The sequence below is a fragment of the Phocoena sinus genome, chromosome 2, assembly GCF_008692025.1.
Source record: "Phocoena sinus isolate mPhoSin1 chromosome 2, mPhoSin1.pri, whole genome shotgun sequence".
NCBI classification, from domain to species: domain Eukaryota; kingdom Metazoa; phylum Chordata; class Mammalia; order Artiodactyla; family Phocoenidae; genus Phocoena; species Phocoena sinus.
In genome coordinates this window covers 75688000-75708668 of record NC_045764.1, presented here as the reverse complement: position 1 = coordinate 75708668, position 20669 = coordinate 75688000, and the positions used below count along the sequence as shown (strand labels likewise).

The 20669-nt window shown below is 42.7% G+C and overlaps 1 protein-coding gene across 3 annotated transcripts in view; it reads right to left on the bottom strand.

The window, feature by feature from the left end:
- Window positions 1–20669, bottom strand: part of MYO1E (myosin IE) — a 204334-nt gene that overhangs the window by 45626 nt on the left and 138039 nt on the right. For all 3 annotated transcript variants that reach the window (XR_004348446.1, XM_032622613.1, XM_032622614.1), the window contains 8 exons: window positions 19814–20010; window positions 16295–16375; window positions 15920–16006; window positions 13527–13613; window positions 12349–12516; window positions 10864–10949; window positions 8624–8705; window positions 3070–3176 (listed from right to left, as the gene is read on the bottom strand). Coding sequence is in view for 2 of the 3 variants with exons in the window: in XM_032622613.1 (XP_032478504.1) it covers window positions 3070–3176; window positions 8624–8705; window positions 10864–10949; window positions 12349–12516; window positions 13527–13613; window positions 15920–16006; window positions 16295–16375; window positions 19814–20010 (895 nt within the window). In the remaining variant the exon portion in view is untranslated. The remainder of the gene's footprint in view (window positions 1–3069; window positions 3177–8623; window positions 8706–10863; window positions 10950–12348; window positions 12517–13526; window positions 13614–15919; window positions 16007–16294; window positions 16376–19813; window positions 20011–20669) is intronic.

Sequence of the window (20669 nt, the reverse complement as noted above, 5' to 3'; positions counted from 1 at the left end):
AGATCCCAGGAAGCCATCCTACTGGAAATACAAATCAACACTTGACCAAGGAATACCTTAGACTTTGTAAAACCAGTTTATATGAGTGTATGTTAGGAAGTTCCTCACTGCAATTCAAATAAGGGGTGTAATTAAAGAAAAAAAAAAAAAGGGAAAACACCCTGGGGGAAATTCTATGAAAATTTACTGAATAAAATGTAGCACTTTCTTAATTTCTCCAGCTTCTGATATTCCAGTGAATCAGTTTGGATTTTATGAGAAGGTAGCATCAGGGCTGAGGACCTTCCAACCAGTAGCTACTGCAAGATTTCCACATTAGAGTGACAATCAACAGAGCTGGATATGTGGAGCGGGGGAGAGTGTGCCAGGGAGGTTTTGCATTTGGAGGGCAAGCAAGATGTTTTCATTCACGATTGTTTGCTGGGAAGGGAAGCTGGAGAGAGTTTGAAGTAGGGGGAAGGGTGGGCTAAAGCACCCCTTAGCAATACCTCTGCTTCCTAGACTCTCGTAATTTATTATTATGATTTTTTTAATAAATTTATTTTATTTATTTATTTTTGGCTGCACTGGGTCTTCGTTGCTGCACGCGGGCTTTCTCTAGTTGCAGCGAGCAGGGGCTACTCTTCATTGTGGTGCACAGGCTTCTCATTGCGGTGGCTTCTCTTGTGGAGCATGGGCTCTAGGCGTGCAGGCTGAGTAGTTGTGGCGCACGGGCTTAGTTGCTCCGCGGCATGTGGGATCTTCCTGGACCAGGGCTCAAACCCATGTCCCCTCCATTAGCAGGCGGATTCTTAACCACTGTGCCACCAGGGAAGCCCTCGTAATTTATTTCTGACATTGCCTGTGACACCACCCTTCCACTCTGTGTGTAAAACAAAAAAAGAGTCCAGAGTCACCATGCACGAGATGTGAGTGTGGTGTGTGAGGGGGTGAGTGTAGGAGTGACGTAGAGACAGGCGGAGGCAGGATGACAGACGGGGGCAACAGATGTGGGAGAGTTCATTCTGTCAGACTGAAGGAGTCCCACTCTGCATTGACCCTCTTATTTAAAGAGGAAGGAACTGAGGACTCAGGAGATCAAGCGTTTCACTCAAACTAGTTAGTGATAGGCCAGCATCAGGATACAGTTCTTCCAAATCCTAGTCTAGCCCTTTGCTCTAGATCAGCTGTTCTCCAACTATGAGGCCCAGACCATCATCACCAGCATCACTTGGAGGCCCAGAAACTGACTCAGGAACTCTGGGAATGGGACCCAGCAATAAGCCTTCCAGGGGATATTCTGACCTTCAAGTTTGAGAACTAGTGTAAGGTAAAAAGCCCCAGACATTTTCCATCTGTTATCCTCTTGATATCAAAAGAGAAAGTGAGTGACACAGTTCAAAAAAGCAGAGGGCAATTTAAGCACATCCTGGGGAATGACCAGGAAGGGGAAGTGTCGGATTCCACATCCAGCTCCTTCAGAGGGAATGGCTGGAGGAGCTGAGTGATGAGTCTGCCGAAGAGAAGGTCCCAGGGAAACATGGTGACTGCCTTGAACTAGGAGAAAAGCTGTCACACGGGAAAGTCCCAAGAATGATTCTTATGGCCGATTAGAGATTACAGTAAAACCGATTTAGAGAAGGACTGGAGAGCTTGCTAATGGCAAGAGGCATCCCAGCGTGAACTGGTGACTTAGGAGGAGTGGGCTTCTTATCAGAGCCTGAACATCGTCAATGGATAATATTGTAAGAGGAATCTCAGACTACCTTAAATGGAAAAATTTGAGCAATTCAATAGACAAGATGCCTTAAAAACACACATCTACTGATGAGACTAGTCAGAATATTGTGGAATGACCAAATGGAAGGCTGCTGCATCCCAACAGCACCTTAACATGAGAAAAAAAGACTCAGGCTGCACCATAAAGTGTGAAGATACAAAAAAGGACTTGCAGACAGCAAATGCTTGAGCTTGGGCATTTTCCTTCCTGTTTATCTTTTCCTCCCCGTAAAGGATCAAGCATTGTCTGCCTGCCGTGGGTTAGAAAGGATCTTGCTGGTAGGATGGGAAATGGACCCATCCATGTCTCTCAGAAGAGGTAATGGGCAGTTAGGAATTTTTCTTTAAAATAAATTTATTTATTTATCCAGTCATTTATTTTTGGCTGTGTTGGGTCTTCATTGCTGCACGCGGGTTTTCTCTAGCTGCAGTGAGTGGGGGCTACTCTTTGTTGCGGTGCGCGGGCTTCCTTGTTGCTGAGCACGGCTCTAGGCACACTGGCTTCAGTAGTTGTGGCACATGGGCTCATCAGTTGTGTCTTGCGGGCTCTAGAGAACAGGCTCAGTAGTTGTGGCGCACGGGCCTAGTTGCTCCACAACTTCATGGACCAGGATCTTCATAGACCAGGGCTCGAACCCGTGTCCCCTGCATTGGCAGGTGGATTCTTTTTTTTTTTTTTTGCGGTGCACGGGCCTCTCACTGTTGTGGCCTCTCCCGTTGCGGAGCACAGGCTCCGGACGCGCAGGCTCAGCAGCCATGGCTCACGGGTCCAGCCGCTCCATGGCATGTGGGATCTTCCTGGACCGGGGCACGAATCCGTGTCCCCTGCACCGGCAGGCGGACCCTCAACCGCTGCGCCACCAGGGAAGCCCCCGACAGATTGTTTTTAACCAGCTCTTTGGAACTTCACTTCAACCCTGAGCTAAGCATTCCAGGCCACATCCTGCGTGTGCTGATGGGCTGAGTGCATTAAAAATGTCTACACAGAGCCTCAAACTAATTTGAAAACCATCCTGACTCTGCTGTATTAAGGTTTGCTTTCTTTTTTCCATCTGTCCGCAGACTAGCCAAGATCAACATAACTCGCTAATTCTGAACTGAAGGGCACTGCTAACATTTCAGGAAAAAACAAGGAGGGGAAAAATATATCTACATAGGCTTCTTCCTGAAAAAGTTAAGACACAAAACACATTGGAAGGCAACTGAAACTGCTCCTGCCTCGGGCATAGGAGGGCCCAGCTTGAGCAGAGGGGAAAACGGGGTGGGACCATGCAGGCTGGCCTTGACCTCCTGTCTGTGTCTTCACCATACCTGCTTTCCTCCCAGTCCTTGGGCTTCTTGGTTTCATTGGGTTTGATGCAGCGAATGTAGTGAGGTGTACATTTCATCAGGGTGCTCACAAGGTCATTGGCTTGTTTCTAGAAAGGAAGAGTAACATCATTTAGAAACATGGAACTTGCTCTAAAGCAGACCAACTTTCAAAGGAGACCTGTGTGCAAATGTACAGCTAGAAATTCATCCTCGTGACAGTTTGTTCATTGGGCTCAACTCGGGTCTACTACACTTTCTTAAAGCTCTACTGACTGTTATGGTGATTTGAACACTCTTAAGTGGGTTTGAAATTAGATTTTTGAAAACGATGAGGTATTTTTAGTATAGTTAATAAAATAAGATAAAAAAAAAAAACACCCCCAAACCCAGTAAATCCTCCCATATAATTCTTTTTAGGAGAAACAGGGAAGCATGCCAATTGTTAACAAATTTAGTTAATTTTATATTGACTGACGGCCTTTGCAAATACATTTTTCTCATAAACTCTGAGGGGAAGGGAGGTGCACACATTTATTTGCAAGGATATATCATCAAAATCCCCTGTACTCTTTTCAGGCAATCTAACCAATGAAGAATCACCTTATTAAAATGATGGAAATTCACAATTAAAAAGTGGGAGATACATAAAGATCTAAGAATTCATAAACCTTTTATAGGCCATTTCATTCACCTTCTTCCTCAGCATGTCCTTTTCCAAACCTGCTGACTCAGAGCCCTTTCAGTGTGGCAGGAAACTTACTCTTTCACGAACTAAAATATTGAATGTAAAATCAGCTCTTACTACCTGTGCATCGGGTACCCACGATGGAACTGGGTTCAAGAAGAAAAAGCCACATAAATGGAGCTGAAATTGCTTATGAGATATTTCAAATCATGTGTACCACAAATGTTGTTTGCAGAAACAGGAGCAGAGCCCACATCAGCATTCCCAGCACCACAGCTGAGCATACCCTATGGATCCAATAACGGGGCACACATGCAACCTCTTGTTCTAAGCAAATCAGCACGAAGAGAGAAAACCTCTAAAAGAAAATAGAGGAAAGGGATCTCCAAAGCCAGAAAACCATTACAAAGTCAGCAGAAGGGATCTGCCTGCAGTAGTCAACCCTATCTCAATTAGGACTTTTCTGTTTTCATGGGTTTGGGAAATCTGAAACCCCTGAGAAAAACTCTTGGGTATATTCAAAGCAAAAGTTCTCTGTTTAGATGTGCAGAATATGGCATTCTTTGCAATGCTTGGAATTCAGGGCAAAGCTGCCGAGGTTGTATGATCAAAGCAAAGCTCTACGATAAAAATGTAAATTGACTCTCATCTTCCTTGCTGATGAGAGAGAGGTTGTACTTGAGAACAAATTTAATGATCTTTGCAACACGTAAGATGAAGCTGGGGAGGGACTGGTTATAATAAAGCTTTATTTTTTAAGTTCCCAAACTCTTAATTTTTATTTTTTAATTTTTACATATAACTTAGCAGACTCTTTAGTCCTAAGCATTTAGGAGCATACCTTTTCAACTTAGCATAAGAAAACATAGGGGCAAGTTCGACTTAAGTTTATATGACACTTGACATACTTCTTTCTATTGAGCTATTCAATAGCTCAAAATAGTAACGGCTAACAAGTACTGAATATGCTTCATGGGCTAGACACATGGATTTTCTTATTTATGCCTCAGAATTTTAAGAAGTAGCTTCTTACAATTATCATTCTCATTTTTTAGATGAGAAAACAGGGCCTTAAACAAATAAAGTATTACTCAAGATGATATAACTAGTAAGCAGAAGTAAGGCTAGAACCCAAGTCTGTGAGCTACCAAGTTTTTTTCTTAACCACAATGCCATTCTCCTCCTTAAGAAAGATACGGGATAATTTAGTGTGATAACAAAAGGAATTAACTGGGTGAGTTAGGATTAGAGAGAAGCCTTTAGGTTTTGGAATAATCAATTTGAGCAAACAGGAATATATCTCAAAATTATCCTGTATTTAGCTATGGGTCAACTTTAAATGCCCCCTGAAGTGGTTGGGAAGCAGCAGGTTGGATTTACTCTGGCTCCAGACAAGAAGAGCCCATGAGTTAGAACAGAAAGCTACCAAAGGCTCTTGCTCTACAAGGGCAGAGGCTTGCCTACAGAGGCTTGTCTACTTGCCTACAGAAGCAGGCATTAAAATATGCAGACAGGGGCTTCCCTGGTGGCACAGTGGTTGAGAGTCCGCCTGCCGATGCAGGGGACACGGGGTCGTGCCCCGGGCCGGGAAGATCCCACACGCCGTGGAGCGGCTGGGCCCGCGAGCCATGGCCACTGAGCCTGCGCTCCGCAACAGGAGAGGCCACAACAGTGAGAGGCCCGAGTACCGCAAAAAAAAAAAAAAAAAAAAAAAAAAAAAAAAAAAAAAAGGTGCAGACAGGACAGTGAGAAAGGCTTAGGGTGACAGCTCCCCATTCTACCCTCCACATAGATTATTAGCAAACCTGAATTGGGATCCTGGCTCTGCTCTTTGCGAGCTATGTTGCAAATCACTAAATTTCTTTGGGCCTCAGTTTCTCCATCTGTAAACTAAGTAGGTGGAACTAGAAGACCTCTAATTTAATCTGAAGGTTGGAATAGATGTTAAATATCTACGAGTCCAGTTACCTCATAGTACTTGCATCTCTTATCATATCTGCTCCTTTAGAGGCCCAGTCTCACTTAGATAAAGCTGTAGCCCACTCCACTTTGCCAGCTCTGAGCTCCATTCCCTCAATCTTTGGCTCTAATTTCAAAACCGTCCCTTTTAGCCACAACAACGCAGAACTTAGGAAAGCCTCAAAAATCACATGTTATTAAGGAAAGAATACTCTTATTTATAAACAAAGACAGTGGGAGTTCTCACCAAGCAAATATTCTATTAATTAAATCCTACAGAACAGTTTTAAATTTTAAGGAATTAGAATACAATAAGATTCCCAACACTAAAACTACCTTGAACATAAATTTAATTTTTCTTCCAAGGAACTCAGGATCCCTTTAAACGTTTAACCTCAGGGATATCATTAAGATGATACTTAGTTACTATATATAAAATAACCAACAAGGTCCTACTGTATAACACAGGAAACTATACTCAATATCTTGTAATAACCTATAATGGAAAAGAACTTAAAAAAGAATACGTACATATATATGTATAACTGAATCATTTTGTCGTACACCTGAAACACATTGTAAATCAACCATACTTCAATAAAAATTAAAAAAAAAAGATGATACTTAGCATCTGCAAAATATTGTAGACGTGAAAGGTGTAAGAGATTGGGCTGTGGCTATGCATCTCTAAGAGGTGACTCAGGAGACATAAAACAGGGAGAATCTCATTCCTACACGGAAGCAGAGTGTCAGACAGGCGGAGGTCACACAGCTCACCAAGAGGATACCACTGGTGAGAATATGCATAGTACGGTCTCCCTAGATGAGCTGGCTGACTTCAGGCTGACCTCCCCAGACCACAGCAATCCTGAACATTTTGAGTACACCCGGAAGGTGGCTATTTTGAGCGTAACACTAGACAAGAATATGAAGGGGTCAAGTCTTCCAAGGAGGAGAAAAATGCTCCTAACACCACCCTGCTTTTTACAGGGAATAAGTTGGACTGAGAATCCAGACCACTTGAAAGTGAGTCACTGGAGCCTTGATGATCTGGGCCCCTTGGATCTGAATGTGACAAGTCTTGTGACTAGATTTTCCAGCCTAGAGCTAATCCTTATCCAGGACCTAGAAGCTAAAGCTTGAGTCAGATGTCAATTATCTGGGGCCTCGTGAGAACCGCATCTCCGCCCTGCCGTCAACTCTCTGCCCCAGTGAACTCAATCCAGACACTGTCCCAGGACTACTGTATGTCTCAAGTTCCTTGAACATGACTGTCCTTAATCCCAGAGGACTCTACCCTCCAGCTCAAAACCCTACCCTCTAGCTTGCGCCTGACTTCCTGCACAAAACCTGAAGCTCCTCCGGATGGAAGGGTCGCGTTGCTGTGACGTTCCCTTTATTTCACGCAGTGCTTATGCCCTCAGAGGCTGGGAAGACAGGCTTCCATATGTGCAACACTCGGAGAAGAAAACGCTCGTGAACAAAACAGGCAGCAGCAACCATGGTGTTCACGGGGTCGGGGTTATCGGAGGGCACTGTGAGAAGGACATGTAGGATCTGGACACACAGAGCCACACAGGGGGATGGACAGTCAGAACAGGCACATCAAGTGTCCACTGAGAATTAAGCAGAGACGAAGAAGCATGGCAGAGAGGGAGGAGACGGATGGAGTAGTACGGAACAGGAAAGCATACACGGTTTGGGCTTATTATGTTTCAGGCAGTGTGTGCCTTAGATGGACGATGGAAATTAATCACCACAGTACCTCCCTGAGATAGGTACTAAAATCTCTAAGGCAAAAGAGGCACTGAGAGTTTAGGTTTCTTCTCTAGTGTTATCACACGGTGAGGGATTTGAACACAGGTGACAAGCCCCAGAGCCCTACTCTTAATCACTCAATGATTCCATTGATTATAAAGACAGGGTGGTACTTAATTGGTATGATTCTTTAAAAAACTGTTTAATATACACACTACTATATATAAAATAGATAATCAACAAGGGCCTACTGTATAGCACAGGGAACTCTACTCAGTATTCTGTAATAACCTACATGGGAAAAGAAACTGAAAAAGAATGGCTATGTGTATATGTATAACTGAATCACTTTGCTGTACACCTGAAACTAACGCAACATTGTAAATCAACTATAATATAAAATAAAAATTTTTTAAAATATAATAAAAATATAAAATAAGGAACTGTTTTTAACTGGTATAATTAAGTAAGAAAAAGTTTAGTGACTGTTTTTCAAAAAATTACATGATGGAGTGTGTTTGACACAACCTCTGAATTCAGAGAGTAATTAGGGACAACCGATTTCATCACACAGCGCCTCCGATAATTCAATGCACTCTCCAGGAGAGGCTCTCAAGAAACACCAAGAATTCCTCTGACTTTGAGACACTATGAAGCCAAGATGCCTGTAATTCACAGAAAGGAGGGCCCACAAGACCCAGTGCGGAAGGTGCATAAATTCCCCACATAAGACCCGGTAGAATTTCAGGTTCGTCAAGTTCCGTAATTGGCAGGTTCTGGGGTCTGGTCTGGAAAAGCATCATCAAAATCCAAAATGTGGCTCTTGATCATAAAATCTCTCTGACAGTTTAATGTGAATTCTCCTAGATTCAGTACAAAGCCACTTCCTCTTAGAAAGTAACTGATTATCACCTGCTGACTATTAAGCTATGAGGTACTTAATATCCATTTGGGGTTTCAGTACAGCCAAGTCAAATTCACCTGCGTCCTATAACCCTTTCTCAAGCAGCAACGTTACTTCTGGCCATCTTCTGTAATGAATCTGTTACACCTCCCTGACCGCATCCTGGCCCAGGGGTGTAGTTCCTGACACCTAGAAAACCCTACCTCTTAATAGGGATCCATAAATTTCCCTATTAAAATAGAACAAACCTTTATTTTGCTTCCAGCAGTAGTTGGGCGTCCTTTCTTGTCAGCCTGCAGATTTTCCGGAAATAAAGACTTTATAAAAGGTCTGGAAAAGGAGAAAGAGAATGGATTAGCAATCAGTAAGTACCTTGGGGGCTGGAAAGCCTGCTTCCATAGAGAATGGAGAGAGTCGTCCAGAAGCACAGAACCTTGGATACAGAATGGCCATCTGACTCAAGCCATCAAGTTGTGACCCGGGAGAAAAAACAAGCAATGGACACAAGAAACGTAGAGAGAGAATTCTAAGACAGAAGCATCTTGGAGTCTAGGCCTGAAAAGTAAAATGTTAAACTCTGCCTTTCAAATTTCCCCACCCACTAGAACTGAGATACACCTTGGCAACTGGACACAACATAGGGGGGTCAGTGTGGGTTTTCTAAGTAAGATAGACCAGAGTGCAGGGATTTGTATTGACTTGTCCAGATCCAATGCAGATTCTGCTTTGCTCCAAAGCAGGGTTTCTCAGCCTTGGTGCTACTGATATTTGGGATTGGATAATTCTGTGCTGGGGCCTGGGGCTGCTTTACACATTATAGGATGTTTCACAGCATCAGTGGCCTTTGCCCACAAGATGCCAATAGGGCACTGTATCAACCCTCCCTTCCCTCAAGCAAAAATCCTAGACAAAACGTGTTTTGAGTATGAGCAATTTTAAGTGCAACTAATCCACTAATGCTTTGCCTGCTGAATATACGACTTCATTAGTAGTTGTAACTGAGCTACATCTGTTGACAGGCCTGCCTCAAAAGGCACAGGGCAGGGACAATGTCTTAGTCACCTTAGTGTCCCTGGTGTCCGGAACAGAGCCTAGTACACAGTAGGTGCTCAATAAATATTTGCTGATTGAATGAATGATGTGATCCATGTAAATTAGGAATCTGCCACTCAAAGGAAATTCCCCCTAAATGACTTATTGGGCATCATGGATTTTCTAGGAAGTCTCCACAGCATTCTACTTTCATAACCTCACCAGACACAATTATAGATTTTTTACAGCACATGTGTTTACCAAACAACAGACCATGTCTACATGACAGGAGTTTTACGTGGAAGTATCAACAGCTCTTGCATTTTGCAGTAATTTTGATAATTAAAAAGAAAAAAATCTCTGACAGCATGCCTGCACCTGATTTTAATAAACTCCAAAAGCCAGGACTTGTGGCTTCCCTGGCTTTTTAAGAGCAAATAGATTTTACGTTTTGAGAGAAGAATCTCCTAAGTGAGGGGTGTGAATGCCACGAAAGTGCAGGCCTGGGGAGATGAGGGCCAGGGAGGAGTGGAGGCTGGAGGGAGGGGAAGAGGGTTAAACGGAGCAGAACTTCGAACCACGGACCAAAAAGGAAACTCAGTTTTGCTTTCATTGAAGTCAGGCCTTTTCTAGAAAATTATCAGGCTTGCAGCTGTTGATCAAAGAAGTTAACCTTGACATTACGATAGTTGAAGTAACAGAGACTAAAATGGCAACTATTACTTGGAGACAGCTCTAAAACTTGTAAAATCTGGAAGATTGTGCAATATTGTACTTGCCAGGCATGGACAGACCTGATCATGTAAATGACATCTCACATCATTACCCAGGACTGTGGGGACCTTTGCACGGAAGAGGCAAGGAAAGGACATGGCAAAGCTGGCCCCGGGAGCTCCAGCAGCTTGCAAGGCGGATGCCCCCTCTGCTCTACGCTTTTAGCTTAGTCAGGGTCTTGGGAGTTAAAATGGATCTCTGAGTGCCCCTCCCTGAGTTCTTGAGCCATTTCCCAAGTGCTTCAGCAATTCAGGTTAACTTCGGTGTAGCTAAGCTATTAGCATTTTTAAAAACAGAGAGAGAATTCTTGGGATGATGTCCCGAGGGCAAAGTGTCACAGAGCCAGACTGTCTCACTCTTAGACAGTCAGGCACAGCCATCCCAACCCAACTCCAGAATGGGCACTTCTCCCTGATAAAACCATTGAAAATGATGAAACTGGGGACCCTGAAGGGCATGCAGATAGCACTTAGCATGAGGGGTGGGAAGTATCAGGGGTACAAGGGAGAGACTAAGACCGGGGGGAAAAAAGCCGTTTTGAGAAGCTGAACTGTCTAGTGATAACCCAGACCCAACAGCACAAGGAAACATAACGCCGACCATTCGAATGTCACACGTTTGTTCTAATATTGAAAATCTGGTCAAACCTATATCCCATGTCAGATAAGGCAAACACACTTACAGCTCACTGCTCTGCATAAGCTCAATCAGATCCATAAACAGCACATCACGGTTCCGCTCACAAAAGCCATCCATGTCATAGGATACCTGGCCAAGAATGGAAAGATATCGAATTTTATCCTTTAAGTATTTCATTGAACAAAACATCCAAGCTGGCATGGCTATCCTCCAGAGAGTGTGTGTATTTCCAGATATAACAATTGGGCTTTCATCCCGACCTGTCACATTAAGGCTGTGCATGTTTTAACTTGTTAAATGACTTCAGCTGGCGATGGCCTGGAGATGCTGATGGATGGTCTCTGGCTGCTTACACGATTCAAATGATACATGACCAGGACCCCAACTCTCTTGATTACATAGCCCTTCTTCGATGGATCTATAGGGGTATGTAAATAATACACTTTATTCTTTCTCTAAATTTTAGGTCAGATGGAATAAAATAAAACTCTCTATGCTCACTAAATGCACTGCAGTGGGCCACGTCATCTGAGGCTTTTCGATTTCTCCTACAAATGGTGTCAGAGTTAGATCAGTTTAGTTGAAGTCTCATGCTCAAGGACCCTCCTTGGTTAATAAGAGACTTATTGGGATGAAGGGTGAGACCAATGAATTTCCACAGTACTAGGAAGTCCCCAAATATCTTGACATCAATTTACTTACCTGTGTATCACCAGTACCCACACAAAGCTTGGTACCCAGTAGCACCCAGTAATCATGCATTTTATGAGAACAAACCCCAAAGTGAGCCTCTGGTCCTTATGTATACTCCCAGGGAGGATGGGCAAGTAAAAAATGCAAGCTCGTGACGGCAATAAGAGGCGAGAAAAAATCTCATTCCTTCAGCAGTTAATATATAGGTTGGGGCTTCCCTGGTGGCGCAGTGGTTGAGAGTCTGCCTGCTAATGCAGGGGACACGGGTTCGAGCCCTGGTCTGGGAGAATCCCGCAGGCCGCGGAGCAACTAAGCCCGTGAGTCATAACTACTGAGCCTGCACGTCTGGAGCTTGTGCTCCGCAACAAGACAGGCCGCGATAGTGAGAGGCCCACGCACCGCGATGAAGAGTGGCCCCCGCTTGCCACAACTAGAGAAAGTCCTCGCACAGAAACGAAGACCCAACACAGCAAAAATAAATAAATTAATAAACTCCCACCCCCAACATCTTTAAAAAAAAAATATATATATATATATATATATATATATAGGTTGATTCATGCTTATGTTATATTAAGGGTGATTCATGCTAAAAAATACACAGTGGTGTATACGCACTATCTTTTGTTTGTCTCTCCAAATATTTCACGGGTCCCATGTTGCTGAATGAATGAATGATGGACGAATAAAACACAGTGAGGCACATAAAACTCTGTGGACATGGCTTTCAGTTGCCTCGTGAGAAAACAGATTACAGACCCAAAGGCTTAACACAGATAGACATTGAAAAGGATAGCTTCCCCTTTCCTGCTGAAGCCCTGCTCCCTGGCCATACCTTCCCAGCATAATGGTGAATAATGAAGCCTTGGTTCCAGCTGTTGAAGTGCTCATGGTTCCCAATCTGCATCTGAAGTTTCTGGAGCAGCGTCTGATCCGCTCCCTCACCCACTGCGTGCATCGTGGCACATACATCATCCAGGATGCTCATGATCCCAGGGGGGTTCTGATGGGACCAAGAGAGCAAAGTCCCAACTCAGTGACTGTTTTAAAACATATAACGTTTATCAGGTCTTTCCTTAAGCAAGGAAACCGCTCCCTAGATTTAAGATACCGTCTTGAAAGTCAATCTTTCCCTTTGAGGGAGAATGCTATTAATAATCCCAAATGGGAGTCACCACCACTTAGATCTAACGATGGGGGGAAAGTCCATTTTCAAAAAAAAAAAGAGAATGGTTTAACTCCCCGAAGTTCTATTCAAAGCCATAAACAGAAAGATCATTATCTGCTCACTCCTATTTGTACTAGGTTGATTTTTTAAACCCTAAAGATAAAAACATTTTCCTTGGATCCTAATTCATTTCTTAATGTTCGCTTTCAGCCTGTTACCCATATAGACATGGTTAATACAGCTACACACTGGACACATTCTATCATGTATTACTTTTTCTGCATAGCACTAGTTTATAAATAATCCTGCCGTTTTACACAGTCTTTATACTTATTATTTTGATGGCTATATTTCCCTACTCTTATATGCTATAGTTTATTTAAGGACTGAGTTCTCTATGGATGTTTTCAGTTTCCAGTTGGGACTTTTATAAAAAAACAGAACACAACAGTACTGTACAGATCCCTCTCTATACCCTTTTATTTCCTTCTGAATAATTTCTAGGGCTAAAGTCCTAGAAGTTGTATAAATGGTCTAGGAGGCAGGGCCAAGTTTATATCTCTTCATATGCTATGCCATCAACATAAGTCATAATTGTCTTCTCTTAAGATTCAGTAACAACCTCCGTTCGTAAATTGGCAATGTACTCATACACGTGTATATTAACTACAAGAGTAAAACTCTATTTTCACACATATACCCATAAGCAAAATAAATGTAATCGCTAAAACTCTCTGCAAATCAGAGCTGTCACTTTGCTTATTCTAATACAACGACAGAGAGAACAAAAACTCACTTAGTGTAAACCTGTGAGCAGTGAAGAGACACACCAGACCGATACTTACAACTTTGTTCTCGATGAGGTCACACACGATTTTGTTATTAAAGTAATCGATGGGTGTCCATCTGATGCCTTCTTGAACGTATTCTTCCTGTAGAACAGAAAGTGGGAATTCACAGTATTACCCAGTGGAGACAAGCTGGAGCTCTGCACACGATGGATACCACAGGCACAGGAATCATGGGGAAAGAAAAACCTGAATGCCCTTCAATAAAAACCTGCAATCTTAATTTTTTCTAAGAGGAAGAGGAAAGGAGCGTTTCATTGCTTGGTCATTTTTATGTTTGGCTGGGACCATATGAAATTGATCCCATACAATTGTTTTTGACATACAAAAATGGCACTTTAAAATGGCTTAACCTGTAGGTCCAGTTATAGAACAATCTTTTTGAACTCAACATAGAACAGAAGTACAGATTAGCATCTAGGTACTTAAAGGGAAGGCCCCTCATTCAGGTCAGCCGCTCGTTACACTTGATGAACACCATCACACTCTCCTGGTTTTCCTCCTTCCTCATCAGTCTGGCTTTGTTAGCTTCCTTTGCTGGCTCTTTCTTTTTTCCAGATCCTTATACTGATGGAGACTTTCAGGGCTCAATCTCCCAGCCTTGTTTCCTCTACTCTCATTCTCTAGGTAATTCCAATCAACTCCCTGGCTTAAAATAACACCTATAGCCTAATGACACCTGAATTTATTTCTTTAGTCTAGACTTCCCCACTGAGTTCCAGATTCATATATTGATGTATTTCATATACTGGAAATTTCCACTCAGAGGTATAACAGGCCTCTCAAACCTAACCACGTTCAGCAGTGTTCTGGCCCTCCATCCCTCCACTGTCTCCAACCAACTGCTCTCATCTTACCCTTCAGTAAACAGTCTCCCCATTGGCCCTGTTATTCAAGCTACAGAGGAAGGAATCATCCCTGACTCCATGTCCCTTTGGTAATTATACTGAGCAACTCAGGCTGACTCACTCTCCAAAACATATGCCAAATCTGACCACCTCACCATGGCACCACCTCTACTGCTGCCACCGCTGTCTACTCACCCCCTTTCTTGCCCAGTCTCAGGCAGGAGGCTCCTAACCGGTTTTGAAACTTCCACTCCTGTTTGCCCTCCCCTGCCCCACCCTACCTGTAGGTCTACAGAGCCAGAGCCACCTGGTCAAAAACAAACACAAATCAGCTCGCGTCACTCTCTAGTCAAAATTCTCCAATGGCTTCCCAGCGTACTTACTCTAAAATCTGCCACCCCCTACAAAGTTCCTCTGTGATCTAGCCTCCGCCTCCTTCTCCCACCTCAGTCCCTACCATGTCCTCCCTTATGGGTTTGCTCTAGCTACACTGACGGAGTAGAAGAATCCCAGGGCAGAGGTTTCTGTGAAAACCATTGGTCACTGGGGTTCCTAAGCAGAGGCACGAACACGTCCATGAACAAACATTCCTCAAACAGCCCTTGATGTGTGTAATGGGTTGAATGTATCCCCCAAGATGTTGTGTCCGCCTAGAACCTCAAAATGTGAGGAAATAGGATGTCTGTAGGTATAATAATTAGCTAGGAATCTCGTAAATAAAATTAACGTGGATTTAGGGTGATCCCTAAATCCAATGACTGGCGTCTTTATAAGAGAAAAGAGAATGAGATTTGGATGCAGACAGAAGGTCATGTGAAGACAGAGGCAGAGATTGAAGTTATGCTCCCACAAGACGAGGAACGCCAGGAGCCACCACAAGCTAGAAAAGGCAAGGAAGGGTTTTCTCCTAGAGCCCTTGGAACGAGTGTTACCCTAGTGACATTTTGATTTTGAATTCTGGCCTCCTGACCTGGGAGAGAAAAAAATTTTATCGTTTTAAGCAATCCAGTGTGTGGTACCTTATTACAGCGACCCAAGAAATCGACAAAGAGTAGGTAGCAGGATAAAAGGGAACCTGCCCTGGACTTTCAAAAGGTAGTATAAGCAAGACAAGTTACCTCAAGTCCAAATTTAAATACCAGCTTTGTTAAAGACACATTTATTTTTATGTTAGGTTGGGAGCAGAGCAGATCTGAGAAAACCAAGTTCTCCTTTGGAACACAGTATATGCCACAGACAGCTGGGGTTGGAATAGGCTTCCATTTCTACTTGGTCAATGAGTCAGAGAGTAGTAAAAACAGCCAGTCCTAAGTGCAACTTCACAGCATCATTTACTTAAAGAAGAAAGAAAAGGTAGCAGATGGTGTTTTTACTTCAGACTAAAATGTCACAGTGGCATATGGTATTTCTGCCTGACTCTATTAAGTACATTTCCTAATACAAGACTAAAATCTGAATCTATTACCGAAAGAGAGAAATCTATACCCTTTAAAACAAAACAAATTAGAAATAGAACAAGATGAAGGAAGGGGGACTGCTCACCTGTTCTGCCTTTAATGTGAGTTCAATAAAAATCTGCTGTAATTTTTCATTAACAAAATTGATACAAAACTGTTCAAAGCCATTTTTCTGGGGAAAAAAAAGGAAAATGTTACTTTCATGTAATTGTTTCTGCAAAATCATTTTAAAGTCATTTGTTGAGTGATTTAGTGAAAAGCCTTAACAGAAATGTTGGAGGCATCAGTAGAAAGCAGCATAGTTTATATTTAGGAGAAACTAATTTGGTAAAGGTACATGAAGAACTCAGAGGCAAAAATGAGCCATGATGGTTTTTTTTCCATGGCCTAGAATTATTTCTTTCAAGCCAGGTAAAAAGTATCTCCCTTCGTAGTCTCCAACTACTCAAACTGGTCTTACCTGAAATATTTCAAAGCCATAGATGTCTAGGACACCAATGTTGTATTCCTCGTGGTCCTTCTCCATCGCTTTGTTGATGGACTAGAAGAAAGTAACCAGCATGGTAAGTAATTCCTTTTACATTCATATTAAAAATGGGCATGCATGGGGGGAAGGGAAGCAGCTACTCCTGGTTACTAGAAATAGAGGACGACAAAAAGACAGGTGAATTGCCCCTTAAAAAAGGTCTCAGTGCAATGTCAAGTACTTTGGGAAACCACCAGAATCTAATAAAAACTAGTCTGGTAGGGAAAAAAAAGTTTGCTTAATGATGAAAACCACTCATTTCTGGCAGAGCTAGTTTCTCTCAAGAAGTCTTAAGATTTAGAAGAAAATATCAACTTGGGTGATTGAAGTCAAACCTATTTCACAAAAAGAACCAATATTCATTGCAAGGTTTGTAAATATTATTTCCATTGACCCCATTCAGTACAGGCATACTTCAGAGATATTGCAGGTTTGCCTCCAGACCACTGCAATAAAGCAAATGTCACAAAAAAGTGAGTCACAGCGTATCTCTGGGTTTCCCAGTGCATTTAAAGTTATGTTTACACTATACTGCAGTCTATTAAGTGTGCAACAGCATTACATCTAAAAAAAAGTACATACTTTCATCAAAAAGTACTTTATTGCTGAAAAATGCTATCTTCTGAGCCTTTAGCAAGTCACAGTAGTAACATCAAAGATCACAGAGCACCATCACAAATATAATAATGAAAAAGTCTGAAATATCGCGAGAGTTACCAAAACGTGACACAGAGACACGAAACGTTGTAGGAAAGCTGGTACCGGCAGACTTGTTCAACAGAGTTGCCACAAACCTTCAATTTGTAAAAAAACACAGTATCTGCAAAGCGCAGTAAAATGAGGGATGCCCTGTAGTCAATTAATGATCACCTAACATAATACGGCAGGAATGTCAAGAAGACAGTCTCTATTCTCAGAGGCAACTATGGATAGTAATACCATAAATTAGTATTAAAGGGATGGCAATAAAAGCAGCTTACACATATTCAACAATCGCCTGTGCCAGGCTTCGCTAAGGGCTTCTCAAGTGTTGTTTCATTTAATTCTCACTACAATTCTCTTAACAACAGTGATAACATCATAAAGCATAAGATCATACTGGACAAGAGGAAGGGTCTGGAATTAAATTTAAGTAGTATGATGACTATATCTGTGTTCTTGACCACTGTGAGGAGAGACGTGTAATCAATGGAACAGACAATGACAGGAGGGTAGGTGGAGGTGAGAGGGGGTTGGTGAGGACTGCAGGGGAGGGAGGAATGTAGGAGGAAAATTCCTGGGGGTGGTGAACAACTGGATGAATTTTTAAGTACCAGAGGTGTTTTCCAGGTGAAGAAAAGGACACTCATCTTTTATGAGTCAATGGGTAATGATACATACCACTTAGCCCAGTGCCTGGCAAACAGTCAGGGCTTAGTAAATGTCAGCTCCAATTAGTATCGCTTATCTATCTCATTATACCACACAAAAAATCAAGGGAAGACAGAAAGGAAATAAGGTGGGAAGGCCAGCACCGGAAGGTGCACTGAACAGAGACAAGAGATGTGGGTTCTAATCCCAGTTCGGCACTACCCTCTTGCTGAATGGCCTTGGGTGAAACCACCAACACTCAGGGCTAAGATTCCCTTCTCAGTAAAAATGAGGGGCCTGGACAAGGTAAAAGAATGACTAATGTTTCGTTGTGACCCTGACCTTCCCAAGCAATCTGACCCTTAAAATAACCACAAGTAGTACACAGAATAATTACCCTATCCTGCCCCGACTTACTCAACCCTGAACACACCAACCATACTTTAAGCCTTATAGATGTTGCTGCCTGGAATCAAACACAGACTTTTTGGATCTAATGGCCAGGCTGCTGTCCCTTGACTAGGGTCCCCCTGGGGTCCTTTCTGGCTTGAATATATAAAAGGCAGAGGAATGAAATAGCTGGAGCACTGCCGAATTACCTGGGCTCAATTCCTAGGTTTATCACTTAATAGTGGTGTGCCCTTGGGGAAGTTCCTTAACCTCTCTGTGCCCGTTAGCTTATCCGTAAAATAGAGATAATAATACCTAAGTCACAGGGTTGTTGTAAAAATTAACTTATTTTTTTCTAAACTACTTAGAACAGGATCTGCCACATAGTAAGTGCTATATAAGTGCTTGCTATTATTATTCTACCATTTAGAAGCTACAGTGATTAACAGACTGCCACTGGCAGTTCTACACTGCCGAGACTAATTTTCACAATCTATAAGTGGTATACATATTTAAATATGTATTTCTATGAATATGTATAGATAATATATATACGGTCATGCCATCATTTAAAAACTATATGGCAGTTTAAAAAAATATATCCAAGAAGTCTCTGATACTCTTCCCCGCCAAAAGTGGAACCTAATTCCCCTCTCCTTAACTGTGGACTGTACTTAGTGACTTGCTTCTAATGAACGGAAGATGGCACGGTGGCAATATCTGAGGACATTAAAAGCTTCGTGGCTTCTTCCTTGCTCTCTCTTAGACTATTCACTCTGGAGGAAACCAACTGTCATGTTGGGAGGATACTCAAGCAGCCCAGAAAAGAGGCCCTTGTAGCAAGGAACTGAGGCATCTTGCCAACAGCCATATGAGTGCACCATCGTGGAACCAGGTTCTCCAAACTCAGTCAAGCCTTGTAGTCTTTTCTTTTTTTGGCTGCATTGGGTCTTCGTTGCTGTGCATGGGCTTTCTCTAGTTGCGGCGAGCAGAAGCTACTCTTCATCGCAGTGTGTGGGCTTCTCATTATGGTGGCTTCTCTTCTCTAGAGCACGGGCTCTAGGCAAGTGGGCTTCAGCAGTGGCTTGCGGGCTCTAGAGCGCAAGCTCAGTAGTTGTGGCGCATGGGCTTAGTGGCTCCGTGGCATATGGGATCTTCCCGGACCAGGAATCAAACCCGTGTCCCCTGCATCGGCAGGCGGAGTCTCAACCACCGCGCCACCAGGGAAGTCCAAGCCTTGTAGTTCTAATCAGCATCTTGACTGCACTCTCATCCTTGAATCAGAACCACCAAACTAAGTCACTTCCAAATACCTGACCCATAGAAACTATGAAAGAATACATGCTTACTGTTTTAAGCCACTAAGTTTTTGGGTTAATTTGTAACATAGCAGTAGATGACAAGTACAGCATTCTAAACCTTTAAACTCAAGGATTCATGACCATGGGTCTCCTCTTTTTCTGGCCTGTAGTCCTGGCTTTACTAAATATTTTGTCCACAAGAGGCTGTTACCATATTAGAGTCTTGCTGGACAATGCTAGAAGTAAAAGTGGAAAAGTAGAAAATGATCGCAGGGTGAGGATAAAAAGTGGAGGAGTAAAGTAATGGTTATAAGGAATGAGACAAAACACGGAAACAAAGCTCTGAGAAGTTTCACTCTTTATATGATGCTAAAATACGAAGCATCAACCATGCCAACCTGTGTTTACTTACATCTACCAAGAAATCAAAGACCCTGGAGTGCAGGGCCTTGGCGAGCGCGTCCCTGGTGTAACACGCCTGCTCCACGTTGAGGGTCACGTGGATTGACTCAGACTTGCCTCCCCACTTGCTGTCCATCTGCCGGCTCGTTAGCTTTTCTTTCAGCCGGTCCTGGTTGATCCCCAGGAGATAGGCAGGAAAAGCCAAAACTATACAAAACAAAATAAAACATGACTGTCTTTCAGAATTTTAACAATTCATCTCACAAATACATGGAGACGCTTGTGTGTGTGTGTGCTCATATAGAAGACATCGTCATTGGCCCCCAAGAACTTTCACTTAATGAAGACTGCTTATCAGCATTCCCACACACACCCATCCACTTTGTTTTTCCCAGTTGGTCTATTACATGAGTCAATTCCTATGATGACTGAGACTTCCAATAATACAAATCAGGATCCAAGAAGGGTGGCAAACCAATCCCCCCTATTGAGATCACAGCCACATGCCTAAAATGGACATCTTTCCAAGCTTGCAGCAAGACAGCCCGGAAGGAACTAAATCAAGAAACATTTCCTTGGCTCCGTATAATTGTTTTTCTTCCTTTTTGGTGCAGTGTTTTCATAGCATCATCATTCCCAAACAGTTTGAAGCACCTGATACCATCAAGCTCAAAGATAACAAATCACATGGTTATTGAGTGCTCACCATGTGTAGGGTTACTAAAGAGAGAGGACAGGATATAAAGTATTTAAGAAATCTTAAAGACAATCTAGATGAGGCAAAGGTGGTTTATCAAATAAAGAAGCCTACAGAAAGCTGAGTATGTAGCACAGACAGACAATAAAGTCCTGGAGGAATTTAGAAC